The 19,854-nt window shown below is 41.5% G+C and overlaps 1 protein-coding gene across 6 annotated transcripts in view; it reads left to right on the forward strand.

Moving 5' to 3' along the window:
* The window catches only part of COL19A1 (collagen type XIX alpha 1 chain), a 1,011,804-nt gene that overhangs the window by 737,561 nt on the left and 254,389 nt on the right, over positions 1-19,854 (forward strand). For all 6 annotated transcript variants that reach the window (XM_056565831.1, XM_056565835.1, XM_056565834.1 and 3 more), the window contains exon 36: positions 6,660-6,713. In XM_056565831.1, coding sequence (XP_056421806.1) covers positions 6,660-6,713 — 54 coding nt within the window. The remainder of the gene's footprint in view (positions 1-6,659; positions 6,714-19,854) is intronic.

Genomic DNA, 19,854 nt, shown 5'->3' on the forward strand with positions numbered 1-19,854 from the left:
GACTACCATTGGAGATTGGAAGTATAAAAATGTTACTTCCAAAAATCAATGTTTAATTTAACTTAAAACCATGTAACAAGTACATTTTATGTAACATGTACATTTTACAAATAAACTAACAGTTATCCAATCAAAGAATACAATCTTGTTACGCCGAGCGCTCCGGGTCCCCGCTCCTCCCCGGAGCGCTCGCCTCTCTCTCGCTACCGCAGCGCTCCGGGCAGCTCCACTGACCCGGTGCGCTGCGATACCGTCTCCAGCCGGGATGCGATTCGCGATGCGGGTAGCGCCCGCTCGCGATGCGCATCCCGGCTCCCGTACCTGACTCGCTCTCCGTCTGTCCTGTCCCGGCGCGCGCGGCCCCGCTCCCTAGGGCGCGCGCGCGCCGGGTCTCTGCGATTTAAAGGGCCACTGCGCCGCTGATTGGCGCAGTGGTTCCAATTAGTGTGTTCACCTGTGCACTCCCTATTTATACCTCACTTCCCCTTCACTCCCTCGCCGGATCTTGTTGCCATTGTGCCAGTGAAAGCGTTTCCTTGTGTGTTCCTAGCCTGTGTTCCAGACCTCCTGCCGTTGCCCCCGACTACGATCCTTGCTGCCTGCCCCGACCTTCTGCTACGTCCGACCTTGCTTCTGCCTACTCCCTTGTACCGCGCCTATCTTCAGCAGCCAGAGAGGTTGAGCCGTTGCTAGTGGATACGACCTGGTCACTACCGCCGCAGCAAGACCATCCCGCTTTGCGGCGGGCTCTGGTGAAAACCAGTAGTGACTTAGAACCGATCCACTAGCACGGTCCACGCCAATCCCTCTCTGGCACAGAGGATCCACTACCTGCCAGCCGGCATCGTGACAGTAGATCCGGCCATGGATCCCGCTGAAGTTCCTCTGCCAGTTGTCGCCGACCTCACCACGGTGGTCGCCCAGCAGTCACAACAGATAGCGCAACAAGGCCAACAGCTGTCTCAACTGACCGTGATGCTACAGCAGCTACTACCACAGCTTCAGCAATCATCTCCTCCGCCAGCTCCTGCACCTCCTCCGCAGCGAGTGGCCGCTTCTGGTCTACGACTATCCTTGCCGGATAAATTTGATGGGGACTCTAGATTCTGCCGTGGCTTTCTTTCCCAGTGTTCCCTGCACTTGGAGATGATGTCGGACCAGTTCCCTACTGAAAGGTCTAAGGTGGCTTTCGTAGTCAGCCTTTTGTCTGGAAAAGCTCTGTCATGGGCCACACCGCTCTGGGACCGCAATGACCCCGTCACTGCCTCTATACACTCCTTCTTCTCGGAAATTCGAAGTGTCTTTGAGGAACCTGCCCGAGCCTCTTCTGCTGAGACTGCCCTGTTGAACCTGGTCCAGGGTAATTCTTCCGTTGGCGAGTACGCCGTACAATTCCGTACTCTTGCTTCAGAATTATCCTGGAATAATGAGGCCCTCTGCGCGACCTTTAAAAAAGGCCTATCCAGCAACATTAAAGATGTTCTGGCCGCACGAGAAATCCCTGCTAACCTACATGAACTCATCCATCTTGCCACTCGCATTGACATGCGTTTTTCCGAAAGGCGTCAGGAGCTCCGCCAGGATATGGACTTTGTTCGCACAAGGCGTTTTTTCTCCCCGGCTCCTCTCTCCTCTGGTCCCCTGCAATCCGTTCCTGTGCATCCCGCCGTGGAGGCTATGCAGGTCGACCGGTCTCGCCTGACACCTCAAGAGAGGACACGACGCCGCATGGAGAATCTCTGCCTGTACTGTGCCAGTACCGAACACTTCCTGAAGGATTGTCCTATCCGTCCTCCCCGCCTGGAAAGACGTACGCTGACTCCGCACAAAGGTGAGACAGTCCTTGATGTCTACTCTGCTTCTCCACGTCTTACTGTGCCTGTGCGGATATCTGCCTCTGCCTTCTCCTTCTCTACTATGGCCTTCTTGGATTCCGGATCTGCAGGAAATTTTATTTTGGCCTCTCTCGTCAACAGGTTCAACATCCCAGTGACCAGTCTCGCCAGACCCCTCTATATCAATTGTGTAAACAATGAAAGATTGGACTGTACCATACGTTTCCGCACGGAGCCCCTTCTAATGTGCATCGGACCTCATCACGAGAAGATTGAATTTTTGGTCCTCCCCAATTGCACTTCCGAAATCCTCCTTGGACTACCCTGGCTTCAACTCCATTCCCCAACCCTGGATTGGTCCACTGGGGAGATCAAGAGTTGGGGGCCCTCTTGTTTCAAGGACTGCCTAAAACCGGTTCCCAGTACCCCTTGCCGTGACTCTCTGGTTCCCCCTGTAACCGGTCTCCCTAAGGCCTATATGGACTTTGCGGATGTTTTTTGCAAAAAACAAGCTGAGACTCTACCTCCTCACAGGCCTTATGATTGTCCTATTGACCTCCTCCCGGGCACTACTCCACCCCGGGGCAGAATCTATCCTCTGTCCGCCCCAGAGACTCTTGCTATGTCGGAGTACATCCAGGAAAATTTAAAAAAAGGCTTTATCCGTAAATCCTCCTCTCCTGCCGGAGCCGGATTTTTCTTTGTGTCCAAAAAAGATGGCTCTCTACGTCCTTGCATTGACTACCGCGGTCTTAATAAAATCACGATAAAGAACCGCTACCCCCTACCCCTCATCTCTGAACTCTTTGATCGCCTCCAAGGTGCCCACATCTTTACCAAACTGGACTTAAGAGGTGCTTATAATCTCATCCGCATCAGAGAGGGGGATGAATGGAAAACGGCATTTAACACTAGAGATGGACACTTTGAGTATCTGGTCATGCCCTTTGGCCTGTGCAACGCCCCTGTCGTCTTCCAAGACTTTGTTAATGAAATTTTTCGTGATCTCTTATACTCCTGTGTTGTTGTATATCTGGACGATATCCTGATTTTTTCTGCCAATCTAGAAGAACACCGCCAGCATGTCCGTATGGTTCTTCAGAGACTTCGTGACAATCAACTTTATGCCAAGATAGAGAAATGTCTGTTTGAATGCCAATCTCTTCCTTTCCTAGGATACTTGGTCTCTGGCCAGGGACTACAAATGGATCCAGACAAACTCTCTGCCGTCTTAGATTGGCCACGCCCCTCCGGACTCCGTGCTATCCAACGTTTTTTGGGGTTCGCCAATTATTACAGGCAATTTATTCCACATTTTTCTACCGTTGTGGCCCCTATCGTGGCTTTAACCAAAAAAAATGCCAATCCCAAGTCTTGGCCTCCTCAAGCGGAAGACGCCTTTAAACGGCTCAAGTCTGCCTTTTCTTCGGCTCCCGTGCTCTCCAGACCTGACCCATCTAAACCCTTCCTATTGGAGGTTGATGCCTCCTCTGTAGGAGCTGGAGCGGTCCTTCTACAAAAAAATTCTTCCGGGCATGCTGTTACTTGTGGTTTTTTTTCTAGGACCTTCTCTCCGGCGGAGAGGAACTACTCCATCGGGGATCGAGAGCTTCTAGCCATGAAATTAGCACTTGAGGAATGGAGGCATCTGCTGGAGGGATCAAGATTTCCTGTTATTATTTACACCGATCACAAGAACCTCTCCTATCTCCAGTCTGCCCAACGGCTGAATCCTCGCCAGGCCAGGTGGTCTCTGTTCTTTGCCCGATTTAATTTTGAAATTCACTTTCGGCCTGCCGATAAGAACATTAGGGCCGATGCTCTCTCTCGTTCCTCGGATGCCTCGGAAGTTGAACTCTCTCCGCAACACATCATTCCTCCTGACTGCCTGATTTCCACTTCTCCAGCCTCCATCAGGCAAACTCCTCCAGGAAAGACCTTCGTCTCTCCACGCCAACGCCTCGGAATCCTCAAATGGGGTCACTCCTCCCATCTCGCAGGTCATACAGGCATCAAGAAATCTGTGCAACTCATCTCTCGCTTCTATTGGTGGCCGACTCTGGAGACGAATGTCGTGGACTTTGTGCGAGCCTGCACTGTCTGTGCCCGGGATAAGACTCCTCGCCAGAAGCCCGCTGGTTTTCTTCATCCTCTGCCTGTCCCCGAACAGCCTTGGTCTCTGATTGGTATGGATTTTATTACAGACCTACCCCCATCCCGTGGCAACACTGTTGTTTGGGTGGTCGTTGATCGATTCTCCAAGATGGCACATTTCATTCCTCTTCCTGGTCTTCCTTCAGCGCCTCAGTTGGCTAAACAATTTTTTGTACACATTTTTCGTCTTCACGGGTTGCCCACACAGATAGTCTCGGATAGAGGCGTCCAATTCGTGTCTAAATTCTGGAGGGCTCTCTGTAAACAACTCAAGATTAAATTAAACTTTTCTTCTGCATATCATCCTCAGTCCAATGGACAAGTAGAAAGAATTAACCAGGTCTTGGGTGATTATTTACGACATTTTGTTTCCTCCCGCCAGGATGATTGGGCAGATCTTCTACCATGGGCCGAATTCTCGTATAACTTTAGAGTCTCTGAATCTTCCTCCAAATCCCCATTTTTCGTGGTGTACGGCCGTCACCCTCTTCCCCCCCTCCCTACTCCCTTGCCCTCTGGTTTGCCCGCTGTAGATGAAGTGACTCGTGATCTTTCCACCATATGGAAAGAGACCCAAGATTCTCTTTTACAGGCTTCATCTCGCATGAAAAAGTTTGCCGATAAGAAAAGAAGAGCTCCCCCCATTTTTGCTCCCGGAGACAAGGTATGGCTCTCCGCTAAATATGTCCGCTTTCGTGTCCCCAGTTACAAACTGGGTCCACGCTATCTTGGTCCCTTCAAAGTCTTGTGCCAAATTAATCCTGTCTCTTACAAACTTCTTCTTCCTCCTTCTCTCCGTATTCCTAATGCCTTTCATGTCTCTCTTCTTAAACCACTCATCATCAACCGTTTCTCTCCCAAATTAGTTTCTCCCACTCCTGTCTCCGGTTCTTCTGACGTCTTCTCAGTGAAAGAGATACTGGCCTCCAAGACGGTCAGAGGAAAAAAGTTCTTTTTGGTGGATTGGGAGGGCTGTGGACCTGAAGAGAGATCCTGGGAACCTGAGGACAACATCCTAGACAAAAGTCTGCTCCTCAGGTTCTCAGGCTCTAAGAAGAGGGGGAGACCCAAGGGGGGGGGGTACTGTTACGCCGAGCGCTCCGGGTCCCCGCTCCTCCCCGGAGCGCTCGCCTCTCTCTCGCTACCGCAGCGCTCCGGGCAGCTCCACTGACCCGGTGCGCTGCGATACCGTCTCCAGCCGGGATGCGATTCGCGATGCGGGTAGCGCCCGCTCGCGATGCGCATCCCGGCTCCCGTACCTGACTCGCTCTCCGTCTGTCCTGTCCCGGCGCGCGCGGCCCCGCTCCCTAGGGCGCGCGCGCGCCGGGTCTCTGCGATTTAAAGGGCCACTGCGCCGTTGATTGGCGCAGTGGTTCCAATTAGTGTGTTCACCTGTGCACTCCCTATTTATACCTCACTTCCCCTTCACTCCCTCGCCGGATCTTGTTGCCATTGTGCCAGTGAAAGCGTTTCCTTGTGTGTTCCTAGCCTGTGTTCCAGACCTCCTGCCGTTGCCCCCGACTACGATCCTTGCTGCCTGCCCCGACCTTCTGCTACGTCCGACCTTGCTTCTGCCTACTCCCTTGTACCGCGCCTATCTTCAGCAGCCAGAGAGGTTTAGCCGTTGCTAGTGGATACGACCTGGTCACTACCGCCGCAGTAAGACCATCCCGCTTTGCGGCGGGCTCTGGTGAAAACCAGTAGTGACTTAGAACCGATCCACTAGCACGGTCCACGCCAATCCCTCTCTGGCACAGAGGATCCACTACCTGCCAGCCGGCATCGTGACAAATCTATAGGGGTGCACACTTATCTGGGCATGATAAGGTTTTGGTATTAAAACAATATAGTAAGTGTAAATTAAAAAAAAAAAAAAAAACACTGTAGTTTAGAAGTTCTACCATAGAGTTACATTTTTTTGTAGTCCTTATGCGTGCTGAACACATATGGCATTTGAAACAATTGTCTTATTATTTTACCAAATAAAAAAGCAATTTCCAGAAATATTCCTGATGCCACAAGTGTGCTCACTGCAATAAGATTGCATATGTATAACAACCTATTGTTAAAGGGTACCTCTCATCAAATAAACTTTTGATATATTTTAGATTAATGAATGTTGAATAACTTTCCAATAGCATGTTAATGAAAAATATGCTTATTTCTATTGTATTTTTGCCGATCAGTCCTGTCAGCAAGCATTTCTTACTCATGCTGGAGTCCTAAACACTCAGAGCTGCCAGCCTGCTTTGTTCACAGCCAAACAGGCTGTGAACAAAGCAGGTTGGCAGCTCTGAATGTTCTCCTTTGTGAACAAAGCAGACTGGCAGCTCATAGTGTTTAGGACTCCAGCATGAGTCTGAAATGCTTGCTGCCAGGACTGGTAGGGAGACCCCTAGTGGTCATTTCTTCAAAAATGGAAAATTAAATAAAAAGAAGCATATTTTTTTATAACATGCAATTGTAAAGTTATTCTGCATACATTAATCTATAATATATCAAAAGTTTTTTTGATGAGAGGTACCCTTTAACGGCACTTCAAAATAAATTACAATAAATAATGCTATATTGTGAAGCTTTTTATCAGCAAATATTTCATGTCCTCAGTCACCCATCTAAATGTCTTATTGCCATTATGAACAAAATGTTTACATGTGCTTTTATTTTTAGGGTACGTCTGGAATTCCTGGGATAACTGGCATCATGGGACCTCCTGGACCACCTGTAAGATTTTTACTTAAAAATTACAAAACTAAACATGTATAGTACAAAGAAAATACAACTCATTGATTGTGATGACAAACAATTGATGGGTGTAGGTGTTTTCTAATAGATTTGGGTTGAGGTCTAGATGTTTTGAGAGAAGGGGAAACAGAGTTCAGCCTTCATTCTTTAATTATAAATATTGATGAATTCTGAAACATTGACCACTCAACGGTACTTTGTTAGTATGAGCAACACAACCAATTTTAAAGTGGTTGTCCAGAAATAGATAAACAGAACATTTTTTTTTCAAAAACCACTCCCTGTCTGTCTCCAGGTTGGGTGTGGTTCTGCAGGTCAGTTCTATTGAAGTTAAGGAAGCCAAGTAATACCACACCCAACCTGGAGACAGACGGGGATGATTTTTAAAAAAAAGAAATTAGCTCTGTTTTTCTATTCCTGGATAACCCCTTTAATAGATCAAGCCCATTTTCCATTGAATACATCGTGAAATAATGTGATAATATTATTATTGCTTTCTAAAAATCATGAATCATGGGAATTGGTATTAGTCTATAGTTTGTAGACATTTCTTGTCACCTAAACAAATAAGCAGTTACTTGTCACTTTACTCCGAACAGAAAGGTCCTCAAGCACTTGTGAAATGTCAGTTTTGTCTTGTTTTATATCATGTTATCAGCTCTAACTGATATACTGTACTGTCTTTATGCCTTTTCTTTACAGCTGATGTGTTGTATCACTTAGATGCCTTTACACACTTGCTAGAATTTCCGCTTAAAGCTCAACATTTTACACATCACAGGAATCTCTTTACAGGTCTTGTGACCTTTCCAACAAATTAGTTGCACATGGCTTAATTTATCTCCATAGTGGTAAAGTGGGGAGTTGAAAATTGAAAATAACATGGGCACTAATGCATTAATATCTCCCCACATTACAAATATTAGATGCAGAGCATGCGTCATACTCACTGATGCTCATTTGTGCAGTATTTAATGTATAGATAGCTTACACAAAAGGATTTCTAGCCATAAAGAATTTAATCCCCTGTTGGGATTGGAATCTAATTTAAAAGGTCTTTATAACTAACCAAGATACATGGGTGATTTCTCAGGCTTATAGCTGTCAAGGTTAGTCTCCGTAAAGTCATCAAGTGAAACTGACCATACAATGGCTAGATATCAGGCATTCATCTATGACCCTTAGCATTAGAAGTAAGTACACTGAACCTGTCAGTCTAGTAAAAACAGACAGATTAGAAAAACACATCTGCTATGACTGTACTGGTAGTTGGAAAACTAGAGTTATGGTAGATAAAAAAAAAGTGATAAAGAATAAAACCATTGCTCACACTTTAAATTCTCCGCTGTTACAGCACCCATGTTGTAAGGTTCCCTGCAGTTTGTGTTTACTTTGTTGCAGTGATGGAGAGCATACTGTAGCATCCACATTACTGCTGCGGCCAATCATTGGGCTTAATAGTTTTTGTGCCCTACATGTAGGCATCAACATTGAGACCAAATGGATGTATTGCATGTCATCAGTGTAAACAAAGACTGTCAGAGGACCATAGGAGCAGCAGTGCTAAAATAGCGGTGGATTTAACAGGTGACTGTTGGTATTTTTTATTTTATAATAAATCCTGCTGCTGTTTTTTGTAACTTGTTAACGCTTTAAAGGGGTGGTAAGATAAATATTTTTTTATATTTATTGCAAAATATTGAATATATGTTAGATTAAATATAACTGCACAAACAGTACATGTGTACAGCAGTTAGTGTTGTATACTCTGGCACTTAGAGAGAACAGCTACTTTATTGTGTACAGAAAAGAAACTACAGTAAATGACACATGCTTGTATTTATTCATCAAAAATCCATTTTCCAGATAAATGTTTTTATATTTAGGAGTTAACATGGGGGGGGGGGGGGGGGTAAATACCCTTGTCCTCATCTGCCACGGATCCCTGTACAGTGCCCTTCTGATAGTAACACATTCCCTGCTGCTGAGAATATCCTGCCTGCCTCATGAAACATAGGAAATGCCCATTCAGTGAGTGGCTGAGTGGCATTTCCTTTATGCAAGACGCAAGCCGGAAGCGCTCAAGATCAGTGACTGGCACCACAAGAACAGTATGTGCAGGGGATTAGCAGCACGTAAGCAACAGTTTTTTATTTGCCACTCATTACCATGATCACTTATAAATATAAAAATTTTTATCTGGAGAATCCTTTTATGAATAAATTAAGATTTTTTTGAAAAATGAAGACTCACAGTAGTACACATCCTCTCTCTCTCTCTCTCTCTCTCTCTCTCTCTCTCTCTCTCTTCCCCTACTTTCCTGGTATCTGCAACTTTAGACCTAATACATAGCTGACAGATAAGATTATTTTACATTTGAATGGGTCCCCTCGGTCCCTAGACCCTTCAAATGCTGTTATGACTAAAGTTAAACCCCTTTAAAATGAATACAGTATGTGGGTTATTCTCCAGTCCTGTGATGTAGTTATTATAGTTCTGCCTTATGGTTGTCAAATTAGAAAATAAATATTTTGCTTATGTCTATACACCAGTGAAGTGCTGTCTCATAGGGACAAAATAGACCCTTTTCCTCATTTTAGATAACTTCTGTATTGTAGGTTACAGTTAATGTGCAAAACTGCAAATGTATGTTAGTGTCTATGTATATGGCATTTCAGCACACAAGAGCCTTGTATGGCAGTGCACAGAGTAGATACAGGTTCCCATTATGGACCAGTAGAAAGTACATGTGATGCCATAGGGTATCTTGATGAGACACTTTCATCTCTCAAACTTTATTGTTCACAGATTTTATGATAAAGCTGTGCATGAGGGCATTTTAGGCAGAACTAAAAAATCATTTAAGTAAATTTAGGCTTTTAGTTGTATTTTTGATTTATGTCCATATTACTGGTTATTGTTTATTATTAGCACAAATTCAGAGAGATGTAAAGAAATCAAAGCAAGCAAAATGGCCAGGAAATCCAGGACACATGCAGCAGTTTTCTTAGCTCAATTTGCTTGTATTATAACTGAAATGTGATCATAAAGTTATGATTTATGCACTTTGGAATAGCATTGGTAACATGTTCTCTTACTACCTTCTTGACTGAAGTTGGGATAAATAAGACTGAGGTGCACGAGAGGGTTCTACAAGATTAACGACTTGCGGGTACACTATAAAATATAAGATGGTTGCCACAGCCAGTTCCCTTGCGCTCATTTTATTCTATGTCTTCTTAGTTGTAAAAGTCCAAGCTCTTTAAGTCCCAAGAGATACTTAACAGTTGCTGCCATTAGTCATCCAAACTGTGTTTGTTCTTGAATTTTTACCAAGGGAGTAATTGATGTACCGAAGAAAATGAAGATTTTTATTACATTTTACTTTCATCATAAATCGGATTTTTGAGCACATGTCTGTATTCTCTGTATTTGTTATTCCAATGTGATACAATGATACAAGACTTTGTGATCCTTCATAGTAATCATTATATGTTGTGGGGACTAGAAGTGTTTCAGGGTGTTTTATTATCCTCTTTGCTTAGCTTCCGACTGTCCCTCTTTTGAGCTAAAGACAATTGACCACTTGTAAGCCTGTGCTCATTATTATGCAGTCTTCATTGATAAAAACACGAAGGACAATAGACAGAGTTTAAAAATGAGCCCTTTGATAATTCTAGGCCATTCTGTATGATGTGTTTGAACAGCGCTGCTTGAAACTCTTGCATTACTATTTATTTCAAGGGTGGATGAAAATCAAATGCAAACCAAATGATCAATGGGTTCTGATAATTAACTTGGCACTTCCCTGAACAATGTTCACGTTATGTTATTAAAGCAAATACTAATTAATTTCTTCTTTAATGTGTTTAATTCAAATGATAAGACGCCAGTGATAAATCAGCTCTTTAATGCTATGTTGCTGGCTGTGCCTTGATGTGTGTTTTATTCAGGACCTCAATTTAAAAAGGTGCCAATAGGAAGGTTACATTTATTCTAAGAAACATTGAAATTGCTAAATGCCTGCTAAAATTAAGGATGTGAGGGTAATTTATTTTGCTGGCAAATGCAATTTCACTTAACAGTCTTTTGGTGTCGTCACTTATTTTTTGGCAGTACAACAGTCATTCTCATTTTGGGAGCATTGTGAAAACTCTGAACAGCACTATCTGCATTTTGGGTTTTCAATTCTTTTTCATCTCATGTATGGCTGTCAAAAGCCAATATTGACTAAGTAAGCTGATTCTCTTACTTTTAAACATGTGCCTGTTGGATCAACAAGTCCCTATTTGCATGGAGGGAAAGTATTGAGAAAATAACTCAATGCTGTGCTCAGATGAGAAATATGAATTTGCTGGTTATTAAAGAGAAGGAATAATAAAAGCCTTATGATATTTCTTGATAACCGGTAACTGATCTCCAGTCCATGAATACGTTTTTCATATCGGACTAAAAACAAATCCATTAGGCGAACACATAAAGAATAGGGGCACAAAGGCAGAACGGACCCAGCCTGGCCCTAGTTAACAACGTTTCTCCACAACCTGCACCCCAAGGGTTCAGTGCTTTCAAACCAATTCTATTTTTATCTTTTTTAGAAGAAAGCGACTACAATGTTTGTACCCCAGTGCCTTGTTTACGATCATGAAAGTGAATGTAAGTTGAATGGGGTTCGGTGCAAGTTTGCAACAGTAGGAAAGGTGAATGAGATCATCCTTAAGGGCCCTTCCCCGTATTTCTGATAGCAGTCACAGGGGTTATTACTATTATTATTGTACTAATGGACATGTGGTTTTTTTTGTTTTTTTTTATGAAATTTGTATATATTCAGGACTTCTTTTACTTTCAATACTGGAATCCTAGTCTCATAGCTTTAGTCTTTATATGTCATTTTCTCAAACTAAAGCCTGTTCTATATTCGTAAATGAAAAAAACTTTAACACATACAATTTCTTGACTGCATTTTTTACCTTTGTATTGTCCTTTTCCACACAGACATTAAAAATTGTATTTATCCCTTTAGCAGAACAAACCCCTATCTATTGAAGTTTCATTACCTCTTATAAAAATTTAAAGGAGTAATCCGGTGAAAAACAACTTATCCCCTATCCACTGCTGTACTCGAGCATTTCTGGCACCTCCATAGAAATGTAGCAATATGTGCTTCTGTGGCCTTCTATTGACCTCACTTAAAATCCAACATGCCTGACCCTTCTCTTCCCGACATGATCTTTCTGGGGAGAATTGAGAGGACTCCATACATTAATCAGTCAGCTGGTACTGATAAAATCCAGATCTGTCCGGAGCTGCTGATAATGCTGTAAATGATAGTGAGCAGTTCCCTTCAAGGTATTGGATATTGGAGAGGAAGTGGCAGACCCCAAAAAGAGAACTGTGCAGATGTGGAACATATGGGGTAAAGGCATATTGACAGATTATACAATGAATAAGAACACTACTGATTGATAGAATGAGGTGGGGTGGAAGGAGACAATTAAATAAATGATTATCTATCCATACTTCTACTAAGGTTGTTGGAAGCATTCTGAAACCCCAGCCTTGGGCACCAAAAGAGCTCATTTTCACGTTACATGTGATCCGAATTAGAAGAGTTATGCATTAGTGAGCAATATCCAATTGATTTAGAATACATCAATTGGACATATTAAAAGAATACAAACTTTTTTTTTCCCATTTTGAAAAAATAAAGACCTCCATATGTAATAAAATAACAAAAGCATCTTGTCTGATCAGACACTGATCTAATGTACAAGCTCTGATGGCCACCCCAGCGGTCACATGCCACACTACTGGCAATAGGAGCCATGAGGAAAGTAGTATAGCATTTAAGACTAGGCTCATATCTGTGTCAGAGGCTCTCTTCAAGGCCTCCAACACAGATTCTATTAAGGAAGAGTAAACAATTCCAGAGAGACCCCATTGACTTCAATAAGGTCTGTTTGGTGTCTGTCATATTACTAGATTCAAATGGGACATAAAAATATTGCATGTAGCATTATTTGTCCCATTATTTAAAACAAATCTGCAGTGGAGACCCTGAATATAGTCTTCGATGCAGATGTGAATGATGCCTTACTGCTGAGGTCACTAATTGTCTGCAGAGTTCATGAGATAATGAAGAAAAAAGCTTCTACGATGGATCTCTGTGGGATTGTAAGGTCAGTATGTTTTTTTATTATTTTTTATATATCTGAGACCTTTTTTAATTTTGTTTCAAAATATGGATATTTTTTACATCAACTGGTACCAAAAAGTGAAACTGATTTCTAAGTAAGCAATGAGGAACAGAGTCACAGCAGTTGGCACCAAAACCCCACCTAAAACAGCGCAAACAGTCAGTAGGCAGATGGACACACAAAGCAGAAAACTTCACATATCGGTCTTCCCCACGACTTAAGTGTCCATACAGTAGTTTGAGTGAGAGAATAAACAGGCTATACTCACCGGTTTCTCCAGCAGAAAAGTCTTTTATTTTCTCAGTGCATATTTACAAGTGCAAATCACAGACAGGAAGAACAGAAATGCTATGTGTCAGCTCATTACTTGGTGGCAGCTGTTGCACATGCGCACAGCATGCTTCATCAGACCCTGCCCTCCTTCAGACCCATCAACATTTAAATACTCTCATCTGGTGACGAGTACAGGGACGGGCATATAACATCTAAAAATATATAAAACATACTTGAAAACAATTACTGACAAATTGTTTATATAACAATGGTAATTGTAAATAAAAATGCTTTAGTCCATTCTTTCATTCAAACCAAGATTGCCTTGTGCATTGGTTTTAATAATCCACGGGCCTCTGTTTGAAGGTGGACTTTTCTCAAGTCACATCCCTATGTTTTTTTACACCCTATGTATACATTGAAAGAATGGACTACTGCGATCTCCATAATAAACCCCTGTGAACCTTTTATTTGAATGGACAGAATATACATGTTCCCGAAATCTCAAATTGACGGGTATTTTAGTGCTTCCTATATAGAAACATGCGCATGTACAGAACATGACCCAAGAAGTTCTACAGGTAATAAAATTCTTCACAACAATTTTGGAGCCACCTACTCGTATATGCTTGCCATGCTGGAAATGACTACACCATGAACAGGAGCCACAAGTTCTCTACTGGACCTGCTCCAGATAACCAATCTACATTCTTTTTCTTAGAGACAAAAGTGCTTCTTGTGACTTAATCCTTTAAATGACACCTTTTGAAGGCAACTAGAGGTCTTCATAAACCAATTTACCTAAATCGGCATGATTTTTTTGACAAGGAACCAGTTTTTCTGAATAGTGTGTATAGGTCTGTAAGGCTTTAGTGCCTTCAGTTAAGCATTGGGAAATGAACTTGAGTGAGTTAAATCCAATTCCACCAGGGGATAATTTAGAGCTTTATCAGACTAAAGTTATGGAAGAAAAGGGCTTTGATCTTCCCCACAGATCCTTGCAATCTCACGGAGGCAGAAAGTTTAGCTTTAGACCACCTTAGGAAAAGAGAGGATATAGTGATATAGTCTAATAACTATTACATCAGTGAGGCCTAACGTCAATTGGGCGATAATAATACTTATGTGAGATTGCGAGATGATCCTATGGAGAGGATCAGGTCCAATTTACAGTCATTTATAGTCTCCGCTGATCACGGAGCCTTTGTACAAGTATTTGGACTGTCTCCTGAGACCTCTCCTGCAAGAGGTGTCATCACTGGTGAAGGACACCAATCAGTTTCTTAACTATCTGCAAGATATTTCCCAGTCAGAAAACTGCTTTTTTAGCTTCTATATATATATGGAAGCCCTATATACTAGTATCCCGCAAAACTAGGAGTAGAATGTATAAGAAAATTACTGACCTGTATGGATGAGAATGCAAGTACTATTAAATTAATCTGTGTATCTCTTACATTTGTTCTCAATAATTATTCTTTTCAATTTGATGAGCAGTGGTATACGCAGATCAGGGGGGGGTGGCCATGGGCACCCCCATAACCTGCACGTTTGCAAGTTTGTATGTTGCCATCTTTGAGAGTATATACATTTTTTCAGAGAAGAATTTTTCTCAGGTTCATCAGATGCAATCTCAGGTTCGTGGATGATGTGTTTATGGCCTGGGATGGCACTCTGACGAACTTTGAGGATTTTGTGATTTTTTTGAACAAGGAGCATACAGTAAATCTGAAGTTCAGGTATTAAACTAGACAAGTCCCAATTAGAAATCCTAGACATGTTGGTACACATTGAAAATTGGCAAGTTACAACCTCTAGCTATAGATAACCCACTGCCTGCAACTCTCTCCTCCATTTCTCCTGCTAACATCCCAATCATGTTAAGACGACAATTCTTGCGTTTACGCTGTATAAATTGCACAGCTGACAGTTTTTTGGAACAAACTGGGGGGGGGGGGGTTGAGGGAGAGACTTGAGGCAAGGGGATGCCCTCATGAAATTCATGACAAAGTCCTGAACAGAACATTTTCCCAAGACAGGAGAAATTTCCTGTTTTAAAAAATGTGAAAAGGGTAGATCCTCTAGTAATTTAGATTGTTTTTTTGTTTTAGTTTTTTCATTGAAATTCAGCCCCCTGGCAGATGTAATAAAAAGGGCTAGTCAGAAAAACTGCTTACTAGTCAAAAATGATGCCGATTTAGGTAAATTGGTTCATTAAAGTCCTCTAGTTGCCTTCATAAGGTGTAAGAATATAAAGGATTAAGTCACAAGAAGCATGTTTGTCTCTAAGGAAAAGAATGTAGATTGGTTATCTGGAGAAAGTCCAGTAGAGAACTACAGATGTGGCTCATGTTCATGGTGTAGTCATTTCCAGCCAGGCAAGCATATACAAGTAGGTGGCTCCAAAATTGTTGTGAAGAATTGTATTACCTGTAGAACTTCTTGGGTCATGCGGATGTTTCTATATAGGAAGCACTAAAATACCTGTCAATGTGAAATTTCGGGAACATTTATATTATGTACGTTTAAATAAAAGGTTCACCGCGGTTTATTGAACGTATGAATACAGTCCATAATGGAGATTGTAGCGTCTATTCTTTCAAAGTATACAAAGGGTGTATAAAAAAAGAGGGGTGTGACTTGAGAAAAGTCCTCCTTCAAACAGAGGCCCGCTGGATTATTAAAACCGATGCACAAGGCAATCTTGGTTTGAATGAGCGAATACACTACAGCATATAAACAATTTGTCAGTAATTGATTTTAACCCCTTAATAACGCTTTCAATTTTGCACATTAAATTCCATATCATGGCTTATTTTGTGCACCACCAATTCTAATTTGCAGTGACATTAGTCATTTTACCCAAAAATCCACGGCGAAATGGAAAAAAAAATTCATTGTGCGACAAAATTGAAGAAAAAATTTCATTTTGTAACTTTTGGGGGCTTCCGTTTCTACACAGTGCATTTTTCGGTAAAAATAACACCTTATCTTTATTTTGTAGGTCCATACGGTTAAAATGATACCCTATTTAATACCCTACTTAATATCCAAGGTTGGATATTGTCGTACTTCGGAAAAAAATCATAACTACATGCAGGAAAATTTATATGTTAAAAATTCTCATCTTCTAACCCCTATAACATTTTATTTTTCCGCATATGGGCGGTATGAGGACTCATTTTTTATGCCGTGTTCTGAAGTTTTTATCGGTACCATTTTTGTATTGATCGGACTTTTTGATCGCTTTTTATTCATTTTTTAATGATATAAAAAGTGACCAGAAATACACTATTTCGGACTTTGGAATTTTTTTGCGCGCACGCCATTGACCTTGCAATTTAATTAATGATATATTTTTATAGTTCGGACATTTTCGCACGCTGCGATACCACATATGTTTATTTTTATTTACACAGTTTTTTTTTTAATGGGAAAAGAGGGGTGATTTAAACTTTTATTAGGGAAGGGGTTAAATGACCTTTTGTTAACTTATTTTTTTCACTGCACACACTGATCTCCTATGCTGATCCCTGCAAAGCCATAGCTTTGCACGGATCAGTCAGATAGGGGCTTGATTGCTCAAGCCTGTAGCTCAGGCTTGGAGCAATCAATCGACGATCAGACGCCGCAGAGTCAGGTAAGGAGACCTCCGCCTGAGTCCCAGCTGATCGGAACATAGCAATTTTTTCCAAATTTCTTTTTGGAACAGAGAGCTCTATGCTGACATTACGAGCACAGTGGTCTCTGCTGACATGTCTGTCCATTTTAAGAAACGTCCAGAGTAGGAGAAAATCTCCATAGTAAACATTTGCTGCTCTGGTCAGTTCTTAAAATGGACAGATGTCAGCAGAGAGCTCTGTGTTCCAAAAAAAAAAAATTCCTCTGTAGTATTCAGCAGCTAATAAGTACTGGAAGGATTAAAAAATTTTTAATAGAAGTAATTTACAAATCTGTTTAACTTTCTGGCACCAGTTGATTAAAAAAAAAAAGGTTTCTACCGGAGTGCCCCTTTAAGTATGTTTTATATATTTTTGGATGTTATATGTCCATCCCTGTACTCGTCATCAGATGAAAGTATTTAAATGTTCATGAGTCTGAGGGAGGGCAGAGTCTGATCAAGCATGCTGTGCGCACATGCAACAGCTGTCACCAAGTAATGAGCTGACACATAGCATTCCTGTTCGTCCTGTCCATGATATGCACGGTTAAAATGATGCCCTACTTATGTAGGTTTGATTTTGTCGTACTTCTGAAAAATATCATAACTACATGCAGGAAAATGTATACGTTTAAAAATGTCCTCTTCTGACCCCTATAACTTTTTTTATTTTTCCGCATATGGGGATGTATGATGGCTCATTCTTTGCACTGACCTTTTTAACGGTTTCATTTTTGTTTTGATTGGACTTTTTGATCGCTTTTTAATAACTTTTTTATGGTATAAAAAGTGACCAAAAATACGCTATTGGATTTTATAATATTTTTTAATCTTTTAGCTTATAATAGAATTGAATCAAAAAGTAGAATTGAGAAATAACTAAAAAGCTCTAAGAAAATGACAGATCACACAGTACATTTTTATCTTTTATCTTCCCTTCTAAAAAATAAAAGAAATAAACTTCTGTTACTGTTATGAGCCCCAAAACATGTCTGCACATTAACATTCATATTTTCTTATATAGGGTTCACTTTCCCTGTAGTTTTGCTGGAATCTATAGGCATTCCTTAAAGGAGTTCTGTAGTGAAACATAACTTTTTCCAGGAAGATTTCTGTGGACCCATGCAGGAGATTGTGGGGGTCTTAGCGGTCGGACATCCCGTGTGCTATAACTTATCCCCTATTGTTTGGATAGGGGAAAAGTTATGGTTCACTGCACTACTCCTTTATGGAGCATGACAATTTGCTCCTCCCCCTCCCTTTTCCTTGTCACATAGCCTGCACTGCAGGGTACTATGCCCACAGTTTAGGGTGAAAGTCCACAAGAAATCAAGTCCATAAAAAATCAATTGATGTAGTGGTCTGTATTGGTGATCAGTGTACCTGGAAATCACTGTCCTCCATTGTAAAAGCTGCAGATGTCTAGCTCCTGTCTCTATCCCACATGGTTCAGCTGCCATTGCTGAGTTTAAAGAGTGAGCAGAGTAGGCAAATAACCCCACCCCTGTCAGCAAATCCAATCATATTTGCTGTTGTTAGGACAGATCAAACTAGGAGACCAGGGTCTGATGAGAAAATTAAGAAGACAGAGACATCTAGAGGCCATTTAAAAAAAAATTTTTTACAGATCTTAAGCAAATATCAAGGAAATGCTTACGTTTTAAAAGCAATAAACTTTGTAAATGCTTACGTTTTAAAAGCAATAAACTTCATTGTAAACAAATGTTGTTTTTCTATGACAGTAATGTTTTAGCATTAAATGGTGCATACTTATTGGGGCACATTTATCATTGTTTGTTATTTTTGTATTTTTGAAAATATAAATTTAATGCATCTATCATTTGTGTAAATATAATTTTGAACAAGTATACTCTGCTCCCCAAATACCATAGCGTATGGGAAGTCTGTTGTTGCATGTCTTTCACTGTTGTCCAAAAAAAGTCACACAATTCATTATGTTGCATGGGCAAATTAGACACAGAAACCCTGCCAGAAACACTGCAAGTGAAAAGAAAAATAGTGCAAATTTTCATGCAAATAATAAATCCCCCCTAGTGCCTAGAGACACATTAAATTACATTGTTACAATCACTGAAAAGAAAAACTGCTTTTAGTTCAAAGTTAGAGTCTAGGGACTGTCTTGTCTTTTGAAAACTAGGATTAAATGAAAGGTTAGAGAGTTCGGTATGTGAAAAGTCTTCCTCCAGTACAAATAATGCCTTCAAGTTTGCTTCCCTATTTACCTCACTAATGGAATCACACTGCAGTAAGCTTTGTATTGTGCAGTAGTATACTCCATCCTAACTAAACGGATTAACAATGGAAAACACATTAGAGAAAGCTTCCTTAAAGTGTCCTTGATGTTTTACCTACCATGAAAATGTACTCTGGGCAACATTTAATGCTGAAAGTCAAAATTTCCTCTTGTTTTTCACCTATATGTTATTAAAATAGAATAACTACTAGGGTGAAATACACTACAGTCCACAAAACCTACAATGGCTATCACTTTGTGTGCACATTCCTTTCCTATGCCATAATACTGTTAAATGTACTATATAACTTAATCAGAACCTCTGCTACCAGAGATAATTTTAGAGATATCGTATGAGTCCCTTGTTCCTAAACTAGCAGCTCTCTGGCTGTCTGCATTCAGCATTTTACCAGTTCTTTGCGGCAGGTTATACTGTGAACTAAAAGTACAAGAGAGGTTATTGTAACACTCACATTTCAGAAGACAGGAACTCCCGTGGATGTGGATCCGCTGGACCTGTGTGGCAGATGACTCAGGCTGTACCAGAGCCTGCTGTAAAGCGGGATGGAATTGCTGTGGCAGGCGTCACCCAGGTCGCTACCCCTGGCGCAGCTCGACCATACAGGCGGCTGAGGAGATGCGAGGCACAGGAGGGATAAGGCAGCTCGTAGTCAGGATAGCAGAAGGTCAAGGCAGGCGGCACAGTAGCATAGTCAGGACATAGCAGGAGGTCAA

Source organism: Hyla sarda, chromosome 3, assembly GCF_029499605.1.
Source record: "Hyla sarda isolate aHylSar1 chromosome 3, aHylSar1.hap1, whole genome shotgun sequence".
Lineage (NCBI taxonomy): Eukaryota > Metazoa > Chordata > Amphibia > Anura > Hylidae > Hyla > Hyla sarda.